General features: G+C 51.8%; 1 protein-coding gene across 1 annotated transcript; it reads right to left on the minus strand.

Moving 5' to 3' along the window:
- Window positions 1-3,579: 3,579 nt before the first annotated feature.
- LOC137306370 (transmembrane protein 151B-like) lies at window positions 3,580-5,172 on the minus strand. The gene has a single exon (XM_067975523.1). The coding sequence runs from the start codon at window positions 5,170-5,172 to the stop codon at window positions 3,787-3,789; it is 1,386 nt and encodes a 461-aa protein (XP_067831624.1). The 3' UTR covers window positions 3,580-3,786.
- Window positions 5,173-22,817: the final 17,645 nt, after the last annotated feature.

The raw sequence follows: 22,817 nt of genomic DNA on the forward strand, positions 1-22,817 counted from the left end.
AGAGAGTCAGAGACACAGGGAGCGAGACACAGAGAGAGAGAGAGACAGAGAGAGAGAGAGACAGAGAGAGAGAGAGACAGAGAGACAGAGAGAGAGAGAGAGACAGAGAGAGAGAGAGACAGAGAGAGAGAGAGACAGAGAGAGAGAGAGAGAGAGACAGAGAGATAGAGAGGGAGTGTGATGTCGGACCGGGGGTGAGTGTGATGTCGGACCGGGGGTGAGTGTGATGTCGGACCGGGGGTGAGTGTGATGTCGGACCGGGGGTGAGTGTGATCTCGGACCGGGGGTGAGTGTGATCTCGGACCGGGGGTGAGTGTGATCTCGGACCGGGTGTGAGTGTGATCTCGGACCGGGGGTGAGTGTGATCTCGGACCGGGTGTGAGTGTGATCTCGGACCGGGGGTGAGTGTGATCTCGGACCGGGGGTGAGTGTGATGTCGGACCGGGGGTGAGTGTGATGTCGGACCGGGGGAGAGTGTGATGTCGGACCGGGGGTGAGTGTGATCTCGGACCGGGGGTGAGTGTGATCTCGGACCGGGGGTGAGTGTGATGTCGGAGTGAGTGTGAGTGTGATCTCGGACCGGGGGCGAGTGTGATGTCGGACCGGGGGTGAGTGTGATCTCGGACCGGGGGTGAGTGTGATGTCGGACCGGGGGTGAGTGTGATGTCGGACCGGGGGTGAGTGTGATGTCGGAGTGAGTGTGAGTGTGATCTCGGACCGGGGGCGAGTGTGATGTCGGACCGGGGGTGAGTGTGATCTCGGACCGGGGGTGAGTGTGATGTCGGACCGGGGGCGAGTGTGATGTCGGACCGGGGGTGAGTGTGATGTCGGACCGGGGGTGAGTGTGATGTCGGACCGGGGGTGAGTGTGATGTCGGACCGGGGGCGTGTGTGATGTCGGACCGGGGGTGAGTGTGATGTCGGACCGAGTGAGTGTGATGTCGGACCGGGGGTGAGTGTGATCTCGGACCGGGGGTGAGTGTGATGTCGGACCGGGGGCGAGTGTGATGTCGGACCGGGGGTGAGTGTGATCTCGGACCGGGGGTGAGTGTGATCTCGGACCGGGGGTGAGTGTGATGTCGGACCGGGGGTGAGTGTGATGTCGGACCGGGGGTGGGTGTGATCTCGGACCGGGGGTGAGTGTGATGTCGGACCGGGGGCGAGTGTGATGTCGGACCGGGGGCGAGTGTGATCTCGGACCGGGGGTGAGTGTGATCTCGGACCGGGGGTGAGTGTGATGTCGGACCGGGGGTGGGTGTGATCTCGGACCGGGGGTGGGTGTGATCTCGGACCGGGGGTGAGTGTGATCTCGGACCGGGGGTGAGTGTGATCTCGGACCGGGTGAGTGTGATCTCGGACCGGGTGAGTGTGATCTCGGACGGAGTGAGTGTGATCTCGGACGGAGTGAGTGTGATCTCGGACCGGGGGTGAGTGTGATCTCGGACCGGGTGAGTGTGATCTCGGACCGGGGGCGAGTGTGATCTCGGACCGGGGGCGAGTGTGATCTCGGACCGGGGGCGAGTGTGATCTCGGACCGGGGGCGAGTGTGATCTCGGACCGGGGGCGAGTGTGATCTCGGACCGGGGGCGAGTGTGATCTCGGACCGGGGGCGAGTGTGATCTCGGACCGGGGGCGAGTGTGATCTCGGACCGGGGGCGAGTGTGATCTCGGACCGGGGGCGAGTGTGATCTCGGACCGGGGGCGAGTGTGATCTCGGACCGGGGGCGAGTGTGATCTCGGACCGGGGGCGAGTGTGATCTCGGTCTGGGTGAGTGTGATCTCGGACCGGGTGAGTGTGATCTCGGACCGGGTGAGTGTGATCTCGGACGGAGTGAGTGTGATCTCGGACGGAGTGAGTGTGATCTCGGACGGAGTGAGTGTGATCTCGGACCAGGTGAACTTCCTTCACCTTTTCGAACCGACACAGACCCCGTTGCCAGAAAGAAATTTCACGCCCACTGACAGTAAAGTAAAATATTTATTGCCTTTTAGCGGAAAACAATTAAGATGAAATGACTGTGTAAATAAAGCCTGCTTTAGGCCTGAAATTGTCTTCCCTCCTCTTAATGATCAGCACCGCATCAAACAAGGTCCAGCTAGTGAAACAGCTCCAAACATTTAAGATTGATTTAAATGTGATTCAAGCAATAGTTTTTTTTGTTCAGTTGAGGCAAACATGGTTTTTCCATCTGTAATAGTAAATGTCAGTCTGGGCGACTCTCAGCCAGAGTACAGATAGCAGAGGGCCCCGCGGGGGGCTACATAAAGGAAACATTGCACGTCCAACTGTCCACTCAGTCAGTGGAATTCTTTTCAACCCCCATCTGTGGGAGGGCCCTTGGTATCACCACAAACACTGGCATTCCCGTCTCCATTAAATCGTCAGAGCCTCACGGATACGGACGAGGTCAGTGTCCCAGGCAAGGTAAACGAGCTCAGTGCTACATGGAGTTTCTTTTCAACCTTTGCTCCTGCTGTTAGATACAGAATAAAGCTCCCTCTACACCGTCCCGTCAAACACTCCCAGGGCAGGTACAGGAGGTTTGATACAGAGTAAAGCTCCCTCTACACTGTCCCGTCAAACACTCCCAGGGCAGGTACAGGAGGTTAGATACAGAGTAAAGCTCCCTCTACACTGTCCCGTCAAACACTCCCAGGGCAGGTACAGGGTTAGATACAGAGTAAAGCTCCCTCTACACTGTCCCATCAAACACTCCCAGGGCAGGTACAGGGTTAGATACAGAGTAAAGCTCCCTCTACACTGTCCCATCAAACACTCCCAGGGCAGGTACAGCACGGGTTAGATACAGAGTAAAGCTCCCTCTACACTGTCCCATCAAACACTCCCAGGGCAGGTACAGGGGGTTAGATACAGAGTAAAGCTCCCTCTACACTGTCCCATCAAACACTCCCAGGGCAGGTACAGGGTTAGATACAGAGTAAAGCTCCCTCTACACTGTCCCATCAAACACTCCCAGGGCAGGTACAGGGTTAGATACAGAGTAAAGCTCCCTCTACACTGTCCCATCAAACACTCCCAGGGCAGGTACAGCATGGGTTAGATACAGAGTAAAGCTCCCTCTACACCGTCCCATCAAACACTCCCAGGGCAGGTACAGGGTTAGATACAGAGTAAAGCTCCCTCTACACCGTCCCGTCAAACACTCCCAGGGCAGGTACAGGGTTAGATACAGAGTAAAGCTCCCTCTACACCGTCCCGTCAAACACTCCCAGGGCAGGTACAGGGTTAGATACAGAGTAAAGCTCCCTCTACACCGTCCCGTCAAACACTCCCAGGGCAGGTACAGGGTTAGATACAGAGTAAAGCTCCCTCTACACCGTCCCGTCAAACACTCCCAGGGCAGGTACAGGGTTAGATACAGAGTAAAGCTCCCTCTACACCGTCCCGTCAAACACTCCCAGGGCAGGTACAGGAGGTTAGATACAGAGTAAAGCTCCCTCTACACTGTCCCGTCAAACACTCCCAGGGCAGGTACAGCACGGGTTAGATACAGGAGCTCTCCCCCTCCCCACCACCTCCCCTTGCCCCCCTTGGGCTCTCTGTCAGATCATTGTGCCCGATCGAAGAGTTGGACATCGCCAGGTTGGCGCGAGTCAATGGTGTGTCGATATCTGGTCCTGGGGCTGCCCCCTCGGGGCCTGCTCTCAGTGAGTTCACTCGCTTGGGCACCGTTGCTCTGCGCCATGAGGGAAAACGAGTCCGCCACCAGGGGAGAGGGGGAGGGCAGTTCCTTCCGTCAATGGCGGTCGCCCTTGAGGTCAAAGTTCAAAGCAGGGTGTCCGGCCCCCGCCCGTCCTGTTGCCGGGGGGCGTGCCCTTGGCAACCGTCGTCGGCGTGCACGATGAGGCGGGGGAAGTAGATGGCGTCCTGGTAGGAGGGGGGCTCCTCCCCCGAGGCCGCGTCCCCCCCGTCGTCCACCCGCCCGCTCAGGCTGCGGAAGAGGCAGCCCCGCCCCGAGCCCTGCAGGCGGCCCAGGGAGAAACGGCTGCGGCTGAAGGGCAGGCGGGCACCGGGGGTGCGGGCACCGCGCGAGGGCAGGGAGGAGCTGCTGACCGTGCGTCGGCAGCGCTGGCAGTTCTGCAGGTAGGCGGCCGAGGAGGAGGAGGAGCAGGCCGCCGAGACCTCCATCAGCATGGCCTCGGAGTAGCTGGGGACCAGCTGCTGGTTGGAGCGGATGTGCCACTCCAGCTCGGTCATGTCGATGGTGTTGACCCGGGAAATGCGCCGGGCGTAGCCCGCCTCCTCGGGGGTGGGCACCCCCTCGTCCAGGCCGAACAGCTTCTCCACGTGGTAGTGGACGTTGGCCGTGCTGTACTCGGCCAACACCCGCAGGGGCCAAGACAGCACCAGGAAGGACAGGCTCCAGAAGATGTAGCGGGAGACGTACCAGGGCGGGTTCTTCGGGTCGGAGAAGGCCACCATTTGCTCCTTGAAGTCAACGTTCTTCAGGTGCATGCCCTCCCGGGCCTCCATGTAGTCGTCCAGGCCCTCGTTCTCGCTGAAGAAACGGGCCCGCTGGGTAAGGTAGGAGGTCTCTGAGTCGGCATTGGCGAAGCTGAAACATTTGGTGAAACGCAGCTTGGTGGCCGGGTAGCAGCTGAGACCCAGCAGCTCCTTTGAGATGTCTTTCACCCCGTGCCGGGAGTAGTCGAACTCCGACTCCGCCATGTGGGTGTTGACCCGCTCGTGGTAGACCTGGGTGGTGGTGTAGGCGTCCCCGTTGCGGTAACGCGTGACCTGGCGGGTGCGCCGGATGTAATGGTAGCTGATGGCCTTCCACCAGATGCAGGGGGTGGCCTGCTGGAGCCTTTGGATCCGCTCGTAGACGCTGTTGACGTCCACTTTGTGCCGCATCTCGTTCTTGGCATGGCAGTGCCAGCACTCCACCAGGTAGACCACGTACAGCATCATGAGGAAGGCCAGAGGGATGTAGACGTAGCCACTGGAGCACGGACTTTCATGGTAGATCATCGACTCGCCGCCGTAGGGTTTGTTGAAGGCCAGCCGCGTGACCTTGGACAGGTGGCACCAGGTCACCACGCCAAAGCAGCCGTACATCAGAAGGGTGAGGACCAGGCATTTCCAGTGGGACTCCCGGCACAGCGAGCCACTCAGAGACTGCTTCAAGGGTCTCTGCTGCTTTGGGGGCATCCCGGGAGGGAGGGAGGGAGGGAGGCCGGCCATGTTGGGGTGTGTGGGGGGGGGGGGGGGGGTTGGGGAGAGAGACAAGCAGAAAATACTTTAGTTACATCGTTTGTCACTCGCACAGCGATAAGTCTACCCCGACACATTCTACGATCAGTTAGAGGCCGCCGCCGATGATAGTCAAGAAATTGTTGAGGACAATTAGAGGCTAATTGCTGTTACTGAGGAATAAGGCACACCTTGAGGACAATTAGAGGTTAATTGCTGTTACTGAGGAGTGAGGCACATCTTGAGGACAATTAGAGGCTAATTGCTGTTACTGAGGAGTAAGGCACATCTTGAGGACAATTAGAGGCTAATTGCTGTTACTGAGGAGTAAGGCACATCTTGAGTACAATTAGAGGCTAATTGCTGTTACTGAGGAGTAAGGCACATCTTGAGGACAATTAGAGGCTAATCGCTGTTACTGAGGAGTAAGGCACATCTTGAGGACAATTAGAGGCTAATTGCTGTTACTGAGGAGTAAGGCACATCTTGAGGACAATTAGAGGCTAATTGCTGTTACTGAGGAGTAAGGCACATCTTGAGGACAATTAGAGGCTAATTGCTGTTACTGAGGAGTGAGGCACATCTTGAGGACAATTAGAGGCTAATCGCTGTTACTGAGGAGTAAGGCACATCTTGAGTACAATTAGAGGCTAATTGCTGTTACTGAGGAGTAAGGCACATCTTGAGGACAATTAGAGGCTAATCGCTGTTACTGAGGAGTAAGGCACATCTTGAGGACAATTAGAGGCTAATCGCTGTTACTGAGGAGTAAGGCACATCTTGAGGACAATTAGAGGCTAATCGCTGTTACTGAGGAGTAAGGCACATCTTTGAGGTGAACTAGAGGCTAATCGCTGTTACTGAGGAGTAAGGCACATCTTTGAGGTGAACTAGAGGCTAATTGTTATTACTGAGGAATTAGGCACATCTTTGGGGCCAATCAGGTGCGAGTGCTGACACTTTAATCGACGATGGATGCGCTCGGTTCTGGCGGTTTACTTATCGATTTGTGAACCTCCCTTTGCATGTCTCACCGTGACTCAGAGATTATAAGGTTGGATGGAGAGGCCTGGTAGGGGAGGGTGAGTCTTTCAAATCCCTCCATGGCCCTCGCCCCCTCCCTATCTCTGTAACCTCCTCCGGCCCCTACAACCCTCCGAGATCTCTGCGCTCCTCCAATTCTGGCCTCTTGTCCATCCCCGATTTTAATCGCTCCACCATTGGCGGCCGTGCCTTCAGCTGCCTGGGCCCTAAGCTCTGGAATTCCCTCCCTAAACCTCTCCGCCTCTCTCTCTCCTCCTTTAAGACGCTCCTTAAAACCTACCTCATTGAACAAGCTTTTGGTCACCTGTCCTAATATCTCCTTATGTGGCTCGGTGTCAGATTTGGTTTGATAATCGCTCCTGTGAAGCACCTTGGGACGTTTTACTACGTTAAAGACGCTATATAAATGCAGGTTCTTGTTGTTGGTGATAGGATTGGGTGATGTCCATCAGCACTGAAAGGATTTGGAAACGAGTCTGTAAAAGGTTTACCAAGAGGCAGGGAAGTAACTGTTTCTGATCGGCTTCTGCAAAATATTAACCATTTAGGATTGTGCTTTCATGTCACACGCACTTCCGGTGTGTGATGAACTAATCTTAGATGCAATATTTCTTCATCTAAACATGGCCACAGGGAGTGGGTGAGGCAGCGACCATTGCATCTTTTAAGGAAAGATTGGATAAATAGTTTGAAAATTTGGACCGATACAGGGCTATGGGGAGAGAGCGGGGCAGTGGGATTAGTTTGGGATTGATACAGGGCTATGGGGAGAGAGCGGGGCAGTGGGATTAGTTTGGGATTGATACAGGGCTATGGGGAGAGAGTGGGGCAGTGGGATTAGTTTGGGATTGATACATGACTATGGGGAGAGAGTGGGGCAGTGCGATTAGTTTGGGGATTGATACAGGGCTATGGGGAGAGAGTGGGGCAGTGGGATTAGTTTGGGGATTGATACAGGGCTATGGGGAGAGAGTGGGGCAGTGGGATTAGTTTGGGATTGATACAGGGCTATGGGGAGAGAGTCAGGATTAGTTACATAGAATCATAGAGCGATGGAGCACAGAAAGAGGCCATTTGGCCCAGCGTGCCTGTGCTGGCTCTTTGAAAGAGGTATCCCATAAGTAATACCAACCCTCCTGCCGCTGGAAACAGTTTCTCTTTATTTACTCTATCAAAACCCCTCGTGATTTTGAACACCTCGATTAAATCTCCCCTTAACCTCCTCTGCTCTAAGGAGAACAATCCCAGCTTCTCCAGTCTCTCCACATAACTGAAGTCCCTCATCCCTGGTCCCATTCTATTTTTATGAACATCTCCCTCTGTTCATCTGTAGTTTTACCCATTAACAGCTCCGTCCACTTTGCTGTGGTCAATTTCTGCCTCATCCCTCCAAAATCAGCCTTACCTAAATTTAAAACCTTGGTTTGTGATTCCCCCCGTCTCGCCCTCTCAAGCCTATTATCGAATTCAATCATGTTATGGTCACTGTTCCCTTACCGTTAGATTGCTGACTAATTCAGGCTCGTTAAACTGATTTACGGTGATCGGCAAAAGAACCAAAGGCGACCTGAGGGAAAACTTTCTTACGCAGCGGGTTGTGATGATCTGGAACGCGCTGCCCTGAAAGGGCGGTGGAAGCAGATTCAATAATAACTTTCAAAAGGGGAATCGGATAAATACTTGAAGGGAAAAAAAAAATTGCAGGGGAATGGGACTGACTGGATTGCTCTTACAAAGAGCCGGCACGGGCTCGATGGGCCGAATGGCCTCCTTCTGTGCTGTAACTGTTCTATAATTCTCTGATTACTCATCACTAAATCTAGCATGGCCCGTCCACTTGCTAGTTCCAGGAAACTGTCCCGAACACACTCGAGAAATTTCCCGCCTTTGGACTCGAGGTGTTCTGCTTCTCCCGGTCTACGTGAGAATTAAAGTCGCCAGTTATAACCACTGTGTGAACGGGACGGGCAGGGGGTTGGCAGAAGCAGCCCCCAGCGGGCGCGCTGGGCGGTAGGACGTGGGCAGTCGGCGTTGCTGCTCTCAAGGAGGCAGCGACGAGTGCCTCGATGGGCCCCTCGGGAGGATGCCGAGAGAGGCACGGAGGGAAGCTGTGGGCTTATCCCAAGAGGGAGTCAAGCCCGGGATAGCGGGAGGAGAGTGGGATTTGACACCGAGACACGTAAGGAGATATTAAGACAGGTGGCCAAAAGCTTGGTCAAAGAGGTGGGTTTTAAGGAGCGTCTCAAAGGAGGAGAGAGAACCGGAGAGGTTTAGGGAGGGAATTCCAGAGCTTAGGGCCCAGGCAGCTGAAGGCACGGCCGCCAATGGTGGAGCGATGGAAATCGGGGGATGGACAATAGGCCAGAATTGGAGGAGCGCAGAGATCTCGGAGGGTCGTAGGGCTGGAGGAGGGTACAGAGATAGGGAGGGGGGGCGAGGTCACGGAAGGATGAGGATTTGAATACAAGGTGTTGCTAGATCTGGTTATGAACATCAAAATAAATCAGGATTAGTTATCCAGCCAGAAAGGGAGATGGTCAGTTTGAATTAAGGCAGGTTTTAGAAAGAGGAGGAGTGAGTTGGTTGAGGGGGACGGAGAGATTAGCGTCCAGGACCATAAAGCAACAAGGGATCGCAAAGTTGCAGAATAAATATATATATATATATATATATATATATATATATATATATATATTTTAAAAAAGCCTACTTTAAGATACAGATAAGACTCAAGAACATGGGGACCTGTAGATATGATAAAAGAACATGCATTTATATAGCGTCTTTCACAACCTCAGGACGTCCCAAAACGCTTTACAGCTAAAGACGTACTTTTTGAATTGTGGTCACCGTTGTAATGTAGGAAACGGGGCAGCCAATTTGCGCACAGCAAGATCCCACCGAAAAGCAGAGTGATGACGACCAGATCATCAGCTTCTCCGCGATGTTGGTCGAGGGATAAATATTGGCCCCAGGACACCGGGGAGAACTCCCCCTGCTGCCTGGGGGGTGTCGATAAGATGGCGGAACGGGCAAAAATAAAATTGCAGCAGATGGAATTCAGTGCCAGTAAATATGAGGGACAACATTTTGGTTACAAAATCTAGCAATAAGTATCTTTCGAATGGGGGAATGAGGAAGATCAGAGGAATTAGGGGGTTCAAGAACACATGACCTTAAAAAGCAGCACCTCAAATGAATAAGGCTGTAAAAGGCGAATGGCACATTGGGTTTTATGGCCAGAGAGAAAGGGCTAGAAATTGGCCCGTGTAGCGGCCTCCTGAGGTCCCAAAATGGCGGCGGGGATGCGCGTGCACGCTTCCAGCGTGACGTGCGCCGGACGCCATCTTGGTAAACGCCGCAGATGTGAAGTAGGGAGAATATGCATCAGATCAGTGCGCAACGCTGATTTAAAGGGACAGATGCCATTTTGGCACTCAACGCTCCAGCCAACGCATTGTCTCAACCACGGCCAGCTGAACAGGTCGTAGGCGGCCTAGAGGACCCCCCCACCGGCGCTATTTAAAGGGGCCATGCAGGATTTACAGGTTAGTTGCTGGATTAGTGCTTCTGGCTGCTGATGCATTTGTAACTGTTTTTGGGGGTCTCCTAGACTTGAATACTAGGACGCGGGGACATAGCCTAACATTTAGAGCCTGGACGTGCAGGAGCGAAGTTAGGAAATGCTTCTATGCGCAAGAATGGGAGACGTTTGGAAGGCTCTTCTGCAAACGGCAGTTGATGCTAGCTCACTTGTGAATTTTAAATCGGAGATTGATAGATTTCTGTTAACCAAAGGTATTAAGGGACATGGGGATAAGACGGGTGTATGGAGTTAGGTCACAGGTCCACCATGATCTCACTGAATGGCGGAACAGGCTCGAGGGGCTAAATGCCACCGCCACTTGCTGCCTCCTGATGTGCGCCACCTTCTCCCGCAAGAAAGTGGGATGTGTGTCGGTGAGTATTCTGCAGGATGCTTGGGTGATGTGCCTGTCATGGTTGAATAGCTGCCGGTGTGTGTGTGCCCTGTGAGTGGTGGGTGTGCGGCTTGCAACAGTGGTAATGTGTGAGGGTGAGAGGAAGCATCTGATTGGAAGAGTTGAGTACTGATGGAAAGAGTTTGTTTGTATGTGGGTGATGGGTGGTGTAGTGCGTGGAGCAGTTGGCAGGAGATGCCACTTGACAGTTGACCTCACTTACCTTGACCACTCGTGTCAAAGCATTGAACTTCTTCCTGCACTGCATCCATGTTCATGATGCTGTGCGCCTGGCATTAACTGCGTCCCCCGCTGCCTCCCACCGCCTTTTGGGTATATGCCTGGAGGGCCTCTTGCCCCCTGCGGATATAGGATGCCCCTCCTTCTGTCCACCTCTTGCACCAAGGCCTCTAGTGCATCAGCAGGTGACCTTGGTGCACACACTCTCACAGGCCTGGTACCAACTCAGATCGGCAGGTTAGCGAGGTCTGGCATGCAGATTGGAGGATGTGGGATTTAGTAGTGCGCAACCTTTATTCAATATTTTAACATAACTCATCAGTGTGTAAACATAGGGGCAGGACCTACATCTGTGTTTTACATGTGCGATGTCTGATCTCCGTTCAGACTCCGTGCGGACACGCATCTTATATTTTGGACGTAAGAGGTGCAGGCTGCCTTTAAGAGGTGCGAGCAACTCATGCGATATCCGGGTCCCCCCCCCCCTGCTGGTGAGAAGCGGGAAGCCAGTAAGAACAATGCAGACAGGCCTGGCTGCTGCGCTACAATCAGGTAAACGAACAGGCAGCACGAATCTCATGTGCTGCCTGCATCGGTACTACCGGGCGCAGGTTAATCGCGCACTGCGATGCCCGCGCCCGGATTCGGGGGTGAACCAATTCAACCCCCATAGAATATTACATCGAGTTACAGCGAGTCTACAGCACAGAAACAGGCCATTCGGCCCAACTGGCCTATGCCAGCGTTTATGCTCCCTCCCATCTTCATATCACCATATCCTTCTATTCCTTTCTCCCTCATGTGTTTATCTAGCTTCCCCTTAAACCTATCAATGTGGGAGTGAGTTCCCCATTCTCACCACTCTCTGGGTAAAGAAGTTTCTCCTGAATTCCCTATTGGATTTATTAGAGACTACTTTATATAAAAGTTGAGATTTCACGGTGAATCTGTATAAAACCTTAGTAAGACCACAGTTGGGGTATGGGAAGGATATTGAGGGAATAGAGAGGGTACAACACAGATTTACTAGGACGCTACCTGATATGAAGAAACACAAATACGAGAAAAGATGTGAAATTGAGGTTTGATCGCTAGAGCAGAGGCGATTAAAATTATGAGCAGGCTCTCTGTATGAGACGTTAAACCAAGGCCCCGTCTGCCCTCACAGGTGGATATAAAAGATCCCACGGCCACTATTGGAGGAAGAGGAGGGGAGTTCTCCCCCCCCCCGGTGTCCTGGGCCAACTAACATCACTAAAAACAGATTATCTGGTCATTATCACATTGTAGTTTGTGGGATCTTGCTGTGCGCAAATTGGCTGCTGCGTTTCCTACATTACAACAGTGACTACACTTCAAAAAAAAAAAGTACTTCATTGGCCGTAAAGAGCTTTGAGACGTCCTGAAAGGCCCTTTCAGCCGTCTGAAACCGTCAGCTTATATCCCATGTGACTCCCAGCCAGTCAGGTTTGAAATTTTCTCGGAAAAAGGTCCCTAAATCCCGTCTGGGGTTTTCCGGCGTCCCATTGATCTGGGATCGGGCACCCTGTGACACAGCTCTGAATTGGGAATGGAGATCTGGTCCCCCCCTCCTATCCTGTTCTTTAAAACATACATCATCGATCTGGGCGAGGAGAGCATATGGGATCCTGAGCTTTATAAACAGAGTACAAAAGCAAGGACGTTATGCTAAACCTGGTTAGGCCTCAGCTGGAGTATTGTGTCCAATTCTGGGCACCACACTTTAGGAAGGATGTCAAGGCCTTGGAGAGGGTGCAGAGGAGATTTACTGGAATGGGACCAGGGATGAGGGACTTCAGTTATGTGGAGAGACTGGAGAAGCTGGGCTTGTTCTCCTTAGAGCAGAGAAGGTTAAGGGGAGATTTAATAGCTGTTCAAAATTTGTAGAGTAGACAGGGAGCAACTGTTTCCAGCGGCAGGAGGGTCGGTAACCAGAGGACACAGGTTTAAGATGATTGGCAAAAGAACCAGAGCGGGGAGATGAGGAGAATTCTTTTTACGCAGCGAGTTGTGATGATCTGGAACGCGCTGCCTGAAAGGGCGGTGGAAGCAGATTCAATAATAACTTTCAAAAGGGGAATTGGAGAAATCCTTGAAAAGGAAAAATTTGCAGGGCTACGGGGAAAGAGCAGGGGGGAGTGGGACTAATTGGAGAGCTCTTTCAAAGGGCCGGCACAGGCACGATGGGCCGAATTCCATGATTCAGTGGGTGGTCCCAATCCCTGTGGATTTGGTCTCCGTTTTCTGGGCATTTTTGGGTCGAAATTCTTCATCCGTTAGCTCGGGGTTTGTGGTGGGACATCCTAACAGTCACAACGCCCGGCCCCAAACTGGAGTTCAGAGTCAGGAGCTCCGAGTTCAGCCACTCTGGATGACATGCTGGCCTTCCGCCCAGGTCAAGGTTCAAGCCATGCGACGCTCGAAATAATCCGCTCTCAGGATTGAAGAAACAATTCTCCCACTGAGACTCCACCTGTTTCCCCCCCACTCCTTCTCCGTCCAGTTTGGGGGCTTTCCAAACGCTGGGGCCCTCTCAGTGAGCCCCCCCCCACACCGAGGGAGTGCTGCTTTAACACGCTGCTAACTTTGGCCGGTTTAGTCCTGTCCGCTGGAAAACGAAGCTTCGTCATCAGGCAGGCTTCAGTCATAGCCCCAGGCCCTGCTCTGTCAGTCAGAGAATCTCTTGGTTAGTGACAGGCCTGTAGTTCCAGTGACATTTGGTTAATGTGTGTGTATGTGTGTGTGCACGTATGTGTGTCTATGTATGTATGTACTTGTGTGTATGATATTGTACGCGTGTGTGTCTCTCTCTCTTTGTCTGTGTGTGTGTCTGTCTGTCTGTGTGTTGTGTCTGTCCGTCCATGTGTCCGAGCAGGATGTGGACTTGGACTTGGCCTGTGAGTCTCCAGCTCCTCCGGCCCATAACCTCATTCTGCTCAAACCCAGCCCAAGACCAGATTTTAAAGAGGGAGACGAGATGGGGAGATGGTGGGCGAACGAGGTGCCAACCTGGTGAAGCGACAACTCAGGACTACATGCATGCTAAACAGCGGAAGCAACATGCTATAGACAGAGCTAAGCGATTCCACAACCAACGGATCAGATCAAAGCTCTGCAGTCCTGCCACATCCAGTCGTGAATGGTGGTGGACAATTAAACAACTAACAGGAGGAGGAGGCTCTGCAAACATCCCCATCCTCAATGATGGTGGAGTCCAGCACGTGAGTGCAAAAGACAAGGCTGAAGTGTTCGCAACCATCTTCAGCCAGAAGTGCCGAGTGGATGATCCATCTCGGCCTCCTCCCGATATCCCCACCATCACAGAAGCCAGTCTTCAGCCAATTCGATTCACTCCAAGTGATATCAAGAAACGGCTGAGTGCACTGGATACAGCAAAGGCTACGGGCCCCGACAACATCCCGGCTGTAGTGCTGAAGACTTATGCTCCAGAACTAGCTGCACCTCTAGCCAAACTGTTCCATGACAGCTACAACACTGGCATCTACCCAACAATGTGGAAAATTGCCCAGGTATGTCCTGTCCACAAAAAGCAGGACAAATCCAATCCGGCCAATTACCGCCCCATCAGTCTACTCTCAATCATCAGCAAAGTGATGGAAGGTGTCGTCGACAGTGCTATCAAGCGGCACTTACTCACCAATAACCTGCTCACCAATGCTCAGTTTGGGTTCCGCCAGAACCACTCGGCTCCAGACCTCGTTACAGCCTTGGTCCAAACATGGACAAAAGAGCTGAATTCCAGAGGTGAGGTGAGAGTGACTGCCCTTGACATCAAGGCAGCATTTGACCGAGTGTGGCACCAAGGAGCCCGAGTAAAATTGAAGTCAACGGGAATCAGGGGGAAAACTCTCCAGGGGCTGGAGTTGTACCTAGCACAAAGTAAGATGGTCGTGGTTGTTGGAGGCCAATCATCTCAGCTCCAGGACATTGCTGCAGGAGTTCCTCAGGGCAGTGTCCTAGGCCCAACCATCTTCAACTGCTTCATCAATGACCTTCCCTCCATCATAAGGTCAGAAATGAGGATGTTCGCTGATGATTACACAGTGTTCAGTTCCATTCTCAACCCCTCAGATAACGAAGCAGTCCGTGCCCGCATGCAGCAAGATCTGGACAACATCCAGGATTGGGCTGATAATTGGCAAGTAACATTCGCGCCAGATAAGTGCCAGGCAATGACCATCTCCAACAAGAGAGAGTCTAACCACCTCCCCTTGACATTCAACGGCATTACCATCGCCGAATCCCCCACCATCAACATCCTAGGGGTCACCATTGACCAGAAACTTAACTGGACCAGCCACATAAATACTGTGACTACAAGAGCAGGTCAGAGGCTGGGTATTCTGCGGCGAGTGACTCACCTCCTGACTCCCCAAAGCCTTTCCACCATCTACAAGGCACAAGTTAGGAGTGTGATGGAACACTCTCCACTTGCCTGGATGAGTGCAGCTCCAACAACACTCAAGAAGCTCGACACCATCCAGGACAAAACAGCCCGCTTGATTGGCACCCCATCCACCACCCTAAACATTCACTCCCTTCACCACCGGCGTACTGTGGCTGCAGTGTGTACCATCCACAGGATGCACTGCAGCAACTCGCCAAGGCTTCTTCGACAGCACCTCCCAAACCCACGGCCTCTACCACTTAGAAGGACAAGAGCAGCAGGTACATGGGAACAACACCACCTGCACATTCCCCTCCAAGTCACACACCACCCGACTTGGAAATATATCGGCCGTTCCTTCATCGTCGCTGGGTCAAAATCCTGGAACTCCCTTCCTAACAGCACTGTGGGAGAACCTTCACCACACAGACTGCAGCGGTTCAAGAAGGCGGCTCACCACCACCTTCTCAAGGGGCAATTAGGGATGGGCAATAAATGCCGGCCTTGCCAGCGACGCCCACATCCCACGAACGAATAAAAAAAAAATCGGAATTTTAGCAAAATGTCGATCGTGGAGCGGAGACGTGGGAATAGAAGGGGTTGTGAGGAATATTCCCACACATACCTCTGGTAGATCATAAGGACTATGATGTTATTCTACGCTCTACTCTTACACTTGCGACCAATGCAGCCAGAAACTTAAGAGGCTATATGGATAAGCTTCAGATAGGACTTCCAGACAGGACACTGGTTGGAATATAGAATTTGCGGTTAGGTGAGAATTGTAACAGATAACGAGGCATCGAGTGAATTCACATCAGGGGCGATGTTGAGACAGCATGGCTGCTGTGTCAGCAGTTCAAGACTCTTTAAGCAATTAGGTGAATAGTCGGTGCCAAGTGGTGAGAAGATGGATGCCCAGCCATCGAGCTGCCCGTTGAGTTAACTCCTCACTGTCAGCCGTGGTTCAGTCAGTGTCTCTCTCTCGCCTCTGAGTCAGAAGGTCGTGGGTTCGAGCCCCACTCCCAGAGACTCGAGCCCCATAATCCAGGCCCGACACTCACAGCGCCGGTACTGAGGGAGTGCCGCACTGTCGGAGGTGCCGTCTTTCGGATGAGACGTTAAACCGAGGCCCCGTCTGCCCCTCTCAGGTGGATGTAAAAGATCCCACGGCCACTATTGGAATAAGAGGAGTGGACTTCTCGGTGTCCTGGCCAATACTAGATTAATGCATTTATATAGCGCCTTTAACGTAGTAAAACGTCCCAAGGCGCTTCACAGGAGCGATTATCAGACAAAATTTGACACCGAGCCACATAAGGAGATATTAGGACAGGTGACCAAAAGCTTGGTCAAAGAGGTAGGTTTTAAGGAGCGTCTTAAAGGAGGAGAGAGAGGCGGAGAGGTTTAGGGAGGGAATTCCAGAGCTCAGGGCCCAGGCAGCTGAAGGCACGGCCGGCAATGGTGGAGCGATGGAAATCGGGGATGGGCAAGAGGCCAGAATTGGAGGAGCGCAGAGATCTCGGAGGGTTGTAGGGGCTGGAGGAGGTTACAGAGATAGGAGTGGGGGCGAGGGCCACGGAGGGAGTTGAACACAAGGATTTAGTTTGAGGCCTAACAGATTGCTGCTCAAAGCCAGTCCCTCTCACACTGCGGATCAGTCTTGTTGCTGGTCGCACTTTCTCTCTACAGTCCCTGGATCATCTTACTCCACTGAGGAAAAGGCTTTGCCTGGTACTCCAGCTTCAGCCTGACCTTGGGAATGAAGTGTGGGAATTTAATCCCGATCCGGGCCGGCAACATGATCCAGAATTCCATCGGCCGAGATTGACTTCACATAACCAAAACTGCCTGATTCATCTCATCTTCCCTCCTTTTCTTCTCAATCTCAACCATGGCCCTTGAGACCGTTAACATAGTGTATTATAACATAATAGGAAATAACGTAATGTAAAATATAATATAACATGTCAGCCGTGGCTCTCTCTCTCTCACCTCTGAGTCAGAAGGTCGTGGGTTCGAGCCCCACTCCAGAGACTTGAGCCCCATAATCTAAGCCGACACTCCCAGTGCCAGTACTGAGGGAGTGCTGCACTGTCATTCAGACGAGACGTAAACCAAGTCTGCCCCTTCAGGTTGATGTAAAAGATCCCACGGGTCACTATTGGAAGAAGAGCAGGGGGGGGAGTTCTCCCCGGTGTCCTGGGGCCAATATTTATCCCTCAACCAACGTCACTAAAACAGATGATCCAGTCATTATCACATTGCTGTTTGTGGGATCTTGCTGTGCGCAAATTGGCTGCCGTGTTTCCTACATTACAACAGTGACTACACTTCAAAAAGTACTTCATTGGCTGTAAAGCGCTTTGGGACGTCCTGAGGTCGTGAAAGGCACTATATAAATGCAAATTCTTGCTTTCTTTTATAATAAATGATATAATAATAAATATAATACAATATATACACAGTTCATTATTAATGACTGATTCCTAACACAACATCTCAGTGAGGAAACTAAGGCTGCGAATTCCCTCCGAGCTGCTCTGTGCTGGAAGGCCTTACAACCATAAACAGGAACTCCGCTGGACTTCCGGCAAAGTTACAGCAGCAGAAATTAGGGAGTGGTTGGGTGTTTGGTATTCCCCGGTGAACGACCCAGAGTTTCTCCCGCTCCGCCACCCTTTTACTTCCGGAAATGGGATTTCCGTTGAACCCCCGCCCACATTCCAGCGGGGGAATCCCCATGGGATATCCCCAACGGTGGTTTTCAGTCGCGGCCCTGGTGCGGGGTCAGAGTTCACTAATAGATTCAAAGTCAATCAGGCAAACCAAAGCTGCCAAGATTTTAACGCTAGTTCTGGATATTGAGCGGGTTAACTCTGCGAGACTGGCAGAGGGATCAGAGTGGGCTTCATTGGGAAGCCCTACTTGGTGGGACATGACGGGCAGAAGGAAAATGAAAATAATCAATAAGGCTAATGGAACGCTGGCCTTTATATCTAGAGGACTGGAGTACAAGGGGGCAGAAGTTATGCTGCAGCTATACAAAACCCTGGTCAGACTGCACCTGGAGTACTGTGAGCAGTTCTGGGCACCGCACCTTCGGAAGGACATATTGACCTTGGAGGGAGTGCAGCGTAGGTTTACTAGAATGATACCCAGACTTCAAGGGTTAAGCTACGAGGAGAGATTACACAAATTGGGGTTGTATTCTCTAGAGTTTAGAAGGTTAAGGGGTGATCTGATCGAAGTTTATAAGATATTAAGGGGAACGGATAGGGTGGATAGAGAGAAACTATTTCCGCTGGTTGGGGATTCTAGGAGTAGGGGGCACAGTCTAAAAATTAAAGCCAGATCTTTCAGGAGCGAGATTAGAAAACATTTCTACACACAAAGGCTGGTGGAAGTTTGGAACTCTCTTCCGCAAACGGCAATTGATACCAGCTCAATTGCTAAATTTAAATCTGAGATAGATAGCTTTTTGGCAACCAAAGGTATTAAGGGATATGGGCCAAAGGCAGGTATATGGAGTTAGATCACAGATCAGCCATGATCTTATCAAATGGCGGAGCAAGCACGAGGGACTGAATGGCCTACTCCTGTTCCTATGTTTCTTTTGCCCATGACAGCTACAACACTGGCATCTACCCAACAATGTGGAAAATTGCCCAGGTATGTCCTGTCCACAAAAAGCAGGACAAATCCAATCCGGCCAATTACCGCCCCATCAGTCTACTCTCAATCATCAGCAAAGTGATGGAAGGTGTCGTCGACAGTGCTATCAAGCGGCACTTACTCACCAATAACCTGCTCACCAATGCTCAGTTTGGGTTCCGCCAGAACCACTCGGCTCCAGACCTCGTTACAGCCTTGGTCCAAACATGGACAAAAGAGCTGAATTCCAGAGGTGAGGTGAGAGTGACTGCCCTTGACATCAAGGCAGCATTTGACCGAGTGTGGCACCAAGGAGCCCGAGTAAAATTGAAGTCAACGGGAATCAGGGGGAAAACTCTCCAGGGGCTGGAGTTGTACCTAGCACAAAGTAAGATGGTCGTGGTTGTTGGAGGCCAATCATCTCAGCTCCAGGACATTGCTGCAGGAGTTCCTCAGGGCAGTGTCCTAGGCCCAACCATCTTCAACTGCTTCATCAATGACCTTCCCTCCATCATAAGGTCAGAAATGAGGATGTTCGCTGATGATTACACAGTGTTCAGTTCCATTCTCAACCCCTCAGATAACGAAGCAGTCCGTGCCCGCATGCAGCAAGATCTGGACAACATCCAGGATTGGGCTGATAATTGGCAAGTAACATTCGCGCCAGATAAGTGCCAGGCAATGACCATCTCCAACAAGAGAGAGTCTAACCACCTCCCCTTGACATTCAACGGCATTACCATCGCCGAATCCCCCACCATCAACATCCTAGGGGTCACCATTGACCAGAAACTTAACTGGACCAGCCACATAAATACTGTGACTACAAGAGCAGGTCAGAGGCTGGGTATTCTGCGGCGAGTGACTCACCTCCTGACTCCCCAAAGCCTTTCCACCATCTACAAGGCACAAGTTAGGAGTGTGATGGAACACTCTCCACTTGCCTGGATGAGTGCAGCTCCAACAACACTCAAGAAGCTCGACACCATCCAGGACAAAACAGCCCGCTTGATTGGCACCCCATCCACCACCCTAAACATTCACTCCCTTCACCACCGGCGCTCTGTGGCTGCAGTGTGTACCATCCACAGGATGCACTGCAGCAACTCGCCAAGGCTTCTTCGACAGCACCTCCCAAACCCACGGCCTCTACCACTTAGAAGGACAAGAGCAGCAGGTACATGGGAACAACACCACCTGCACATTCCCCTCCAAGTCACACACCACCCGACTTGGAAATATATCGGCCGTTCCTTCATCGTCGCTGGGTCAAAATCCTGGAACTCCCTTCCTAACAGCACTGTGGGAGAACCTTCACCACACAGACTGCAGCGGTTCAAGAAGGCGGCTCACCACCACCTTCTCAAGGGGCAATTAGGGATGGGCAATAAATGCCGGCCTTGCCAGCGACGCCCACATCCCACGAACGAATAAAAAAAAATCGGAATTTTAGCAAAATGTCGATCGTGGAGCGGAGACGTGGGAATAGAAGGGGTTGTGAGGAATATTCCCACACATACCTCTGGTAGATCATAAGGACTATGATGTTATTCTACGCTCTACTCTTACACTTGCGACCAATGCAGCCAGAAACTTAAGAGGCTATATGGATAAGCTTCAGATAGGACTTCCAGACAGGACACTGGTTGGAATATAGAATTTGCGGTTAGGTGAGAATTGTAACAGATAACGAGGCATCGAGTGAATTCACATCAGGGGCGATGTTGAGACAGCATGGCTGCTGTGTCAGCAGTTCAAGACTCTTTAAGCAATTAGGTGAATAGTCGGTGCCAAGTGGTGAGAAGATGGATGCCCAGCCATCGAGCTGCCCGTTGAGTTAACTCCTCACTGTCAGCCGTGGTTCAGTCAGTGTGTCTCTCTCGCCTCTGAGTCAGAAGGTCGTGGGTTCGAGCCCCACTCCCAGAGACTCGAGCCCCATAATCCAGGCCCGACACTCACAGCGCCGGTACTGAGGGAGTGCCGCACTGTCGGAGGTGCCGTCTTTCGGATGAGACGTTAAACCGAGGCCCCGTCTGTCCCTCTCAGGTGGATGTAAAAGATCCCACGGCCACTATTGGAATAAGAGGAGTGGACTTCTCGGTGTCCTGGCCAATACTAGATTAATGCATTTATATAGCGCCTTTAACGTAGTAAAACGTCCCAAGGCGCTTCACAGGAGCGATTATCAGACAAAATTTGACACCGAGCCACATAAGGAGATATTAGGACAGGTGACCAAAAGCTTGGTCAAAGAGGTAGGTTTTAAGGAGCGTCTTAAAGGAGGAGAGAGAGGCGGAGAGGTTTAGGGAGGGAATTCCAGGGCTCAGGGCCCAGGCAGCTGAAGGCACGGCCGCCAATGGTGGAGCGATGGAAATCGGGGATGGGCAAGAGGCCAGAATTGGAGGAGCGCAGAGATCTCGGAGGGTTGTAGGGGCTGGAGGAGGTTACAGAGATAGGAGTGGGGGCGAGGGCCACGGAGGGAGTTGAACACAAGGATTTAGTTTGAGGCCTAACAGATTGCTGCTCAAAGCCAGTCCCTCTCACACTGCGGATCAGTCTTGTTGCTGGTCGCACTTTCTCTCTACAGTCCCTGGATCATCTTACTCCACTGAGGAAAAGGCTTTGCCTGGTACTCCAGCTTCAGCCTGACCTTGGGAATGAAGTGTGGGAATTTAATCCCGATCCGGGCCGGCAACATGATCCAGAATTCCATCGGCCGAGATTGACTTCACATAACCAAAACTGCCTGATTCATCTCATCTTCCCTCCTTTTCTTCTCAATCTCAACCATGGCCCTTGAGACCGTTAACATAGTGTATTATAACATAATAGGAAATAACGTAATGTAAAATATAATATAACATGTCAGCCGTGGCTCTCTCTCTCTCACCTCTGAGTCAGAAGGTCGTGGGTTCGAGCCCCACTCCAGAGACTTGAGCCCCATAATCTAAGCCGACACTCCCAGTGCCAGTACTGAGGGAGTGCTGCACTGTCATTCGGACGAGACGTAAACCAAGTCTGCCCCTCTCAGGTGGATGTAAAAGATCCCACGGGCCACTATTGGAAGAAGAGCAGGGGGGAGTTCTCCCCGGTGTCCTGGGGCCAATATTTATCCCTCAACCAACGTCACTAAAACAGATGATCCAGTCATTATCACATTGCTGTTTGTGGGATCTTGCTGTGCGCAAATTGGCTGCCGTGTTTCCTACATTACAACAGTGACTACACTTCAAAAAGTACTTCATTGGCTGTAAAGCGCTTTGGGACGTCCTGAGGTCGTGAAAGGCACTATATAAATGCAAATTCTTGCTTTCTTTTATAATAAATGATATAATAATAAATATAATACAATATATACACAGTTCATTATTAATGACTGATTCCTAACACAACATCTCAGTGAGGAAACTAAGGCTGCGAATTCCCTCCGAGCTGCTCTGTGCTGGAAGGCCTTACAACCATAAACAGGAACTCCGCTGGACTTCCGGCAAAGTTACAGCAGCAGAAATTAGGGAGTGGTTGGGTGTTTGGTATTCCCCGGTGAACGACCCAGAGTTTCTCCCGCTCCGCCACCCTTTTACTTCCGGAAATGGGATTTCCGTTGAACCCCCGCCCACATTCCAGCGGGGGAATCCCCATGGGATATCCCCAACGGTGGTTTTCAGTCGCGGCCCTGGTGCGGGGTCAGAGTTCACTAATAGATTCAAAGTCAATCAGGCAAACCAAAGCTGCCAAGATTTTAACGCTAGTTCTGGATATTGAGCGGGTTAACTCTGCGAGACTGGCAGAGGGACCAGAGTGGGCTTCATTGGGAAGCCCTACTTGGTGGGACATGACGGGCAGAAGGAAAATGAAAATAATCAATAAGGCTAATGGAACGCTGGCCTTTATATCTGGAGGACTGGAGTACAAGGGGGCAGAAGTTATGCTGCAGCTATACAAAACCCTGGTTAGACCGCACCTGGAGTACTGTGAGCAGTTCTGGGCACCGCACCTTCGGAAGGACATATTGGCCTTGGAGGGAGTGCAGCGTAGGTTTACTAGAATGATACCCAGACTTCAAGGGTTAAGCTACGAGGAGAGATTAGACAAATTGGGGTTGTATTCTCCAGAGTTTAGAAGGTTAAGGGGTGATCTGATCGAAGTTTATAAGATATTAAGGGGAACGGATAGGGTGGATAGAGAGAAACTATTTCCGCTGGTTGGGGATTCTAGGAGTAGGGGGCACAGTCTAAAAATTAGAGCCAGATCTTTCA

The sequence above is a fragment of the Heptranchias perlo genome, chromosome 43, assembly GCF_035084215.1.
Source record: "Heptranchias perlo isolate sHepPer1 chromosome 43, sHepPer1.hap1, whole genome shotgun sequence".
Classification (NCBI taxonomy): Eukaryota; Metazoa; Chordata; class Chondrichthyes; order Hexanchiformes; family Hexanchidae; genus Heptranchias; species Heptranchias perlo.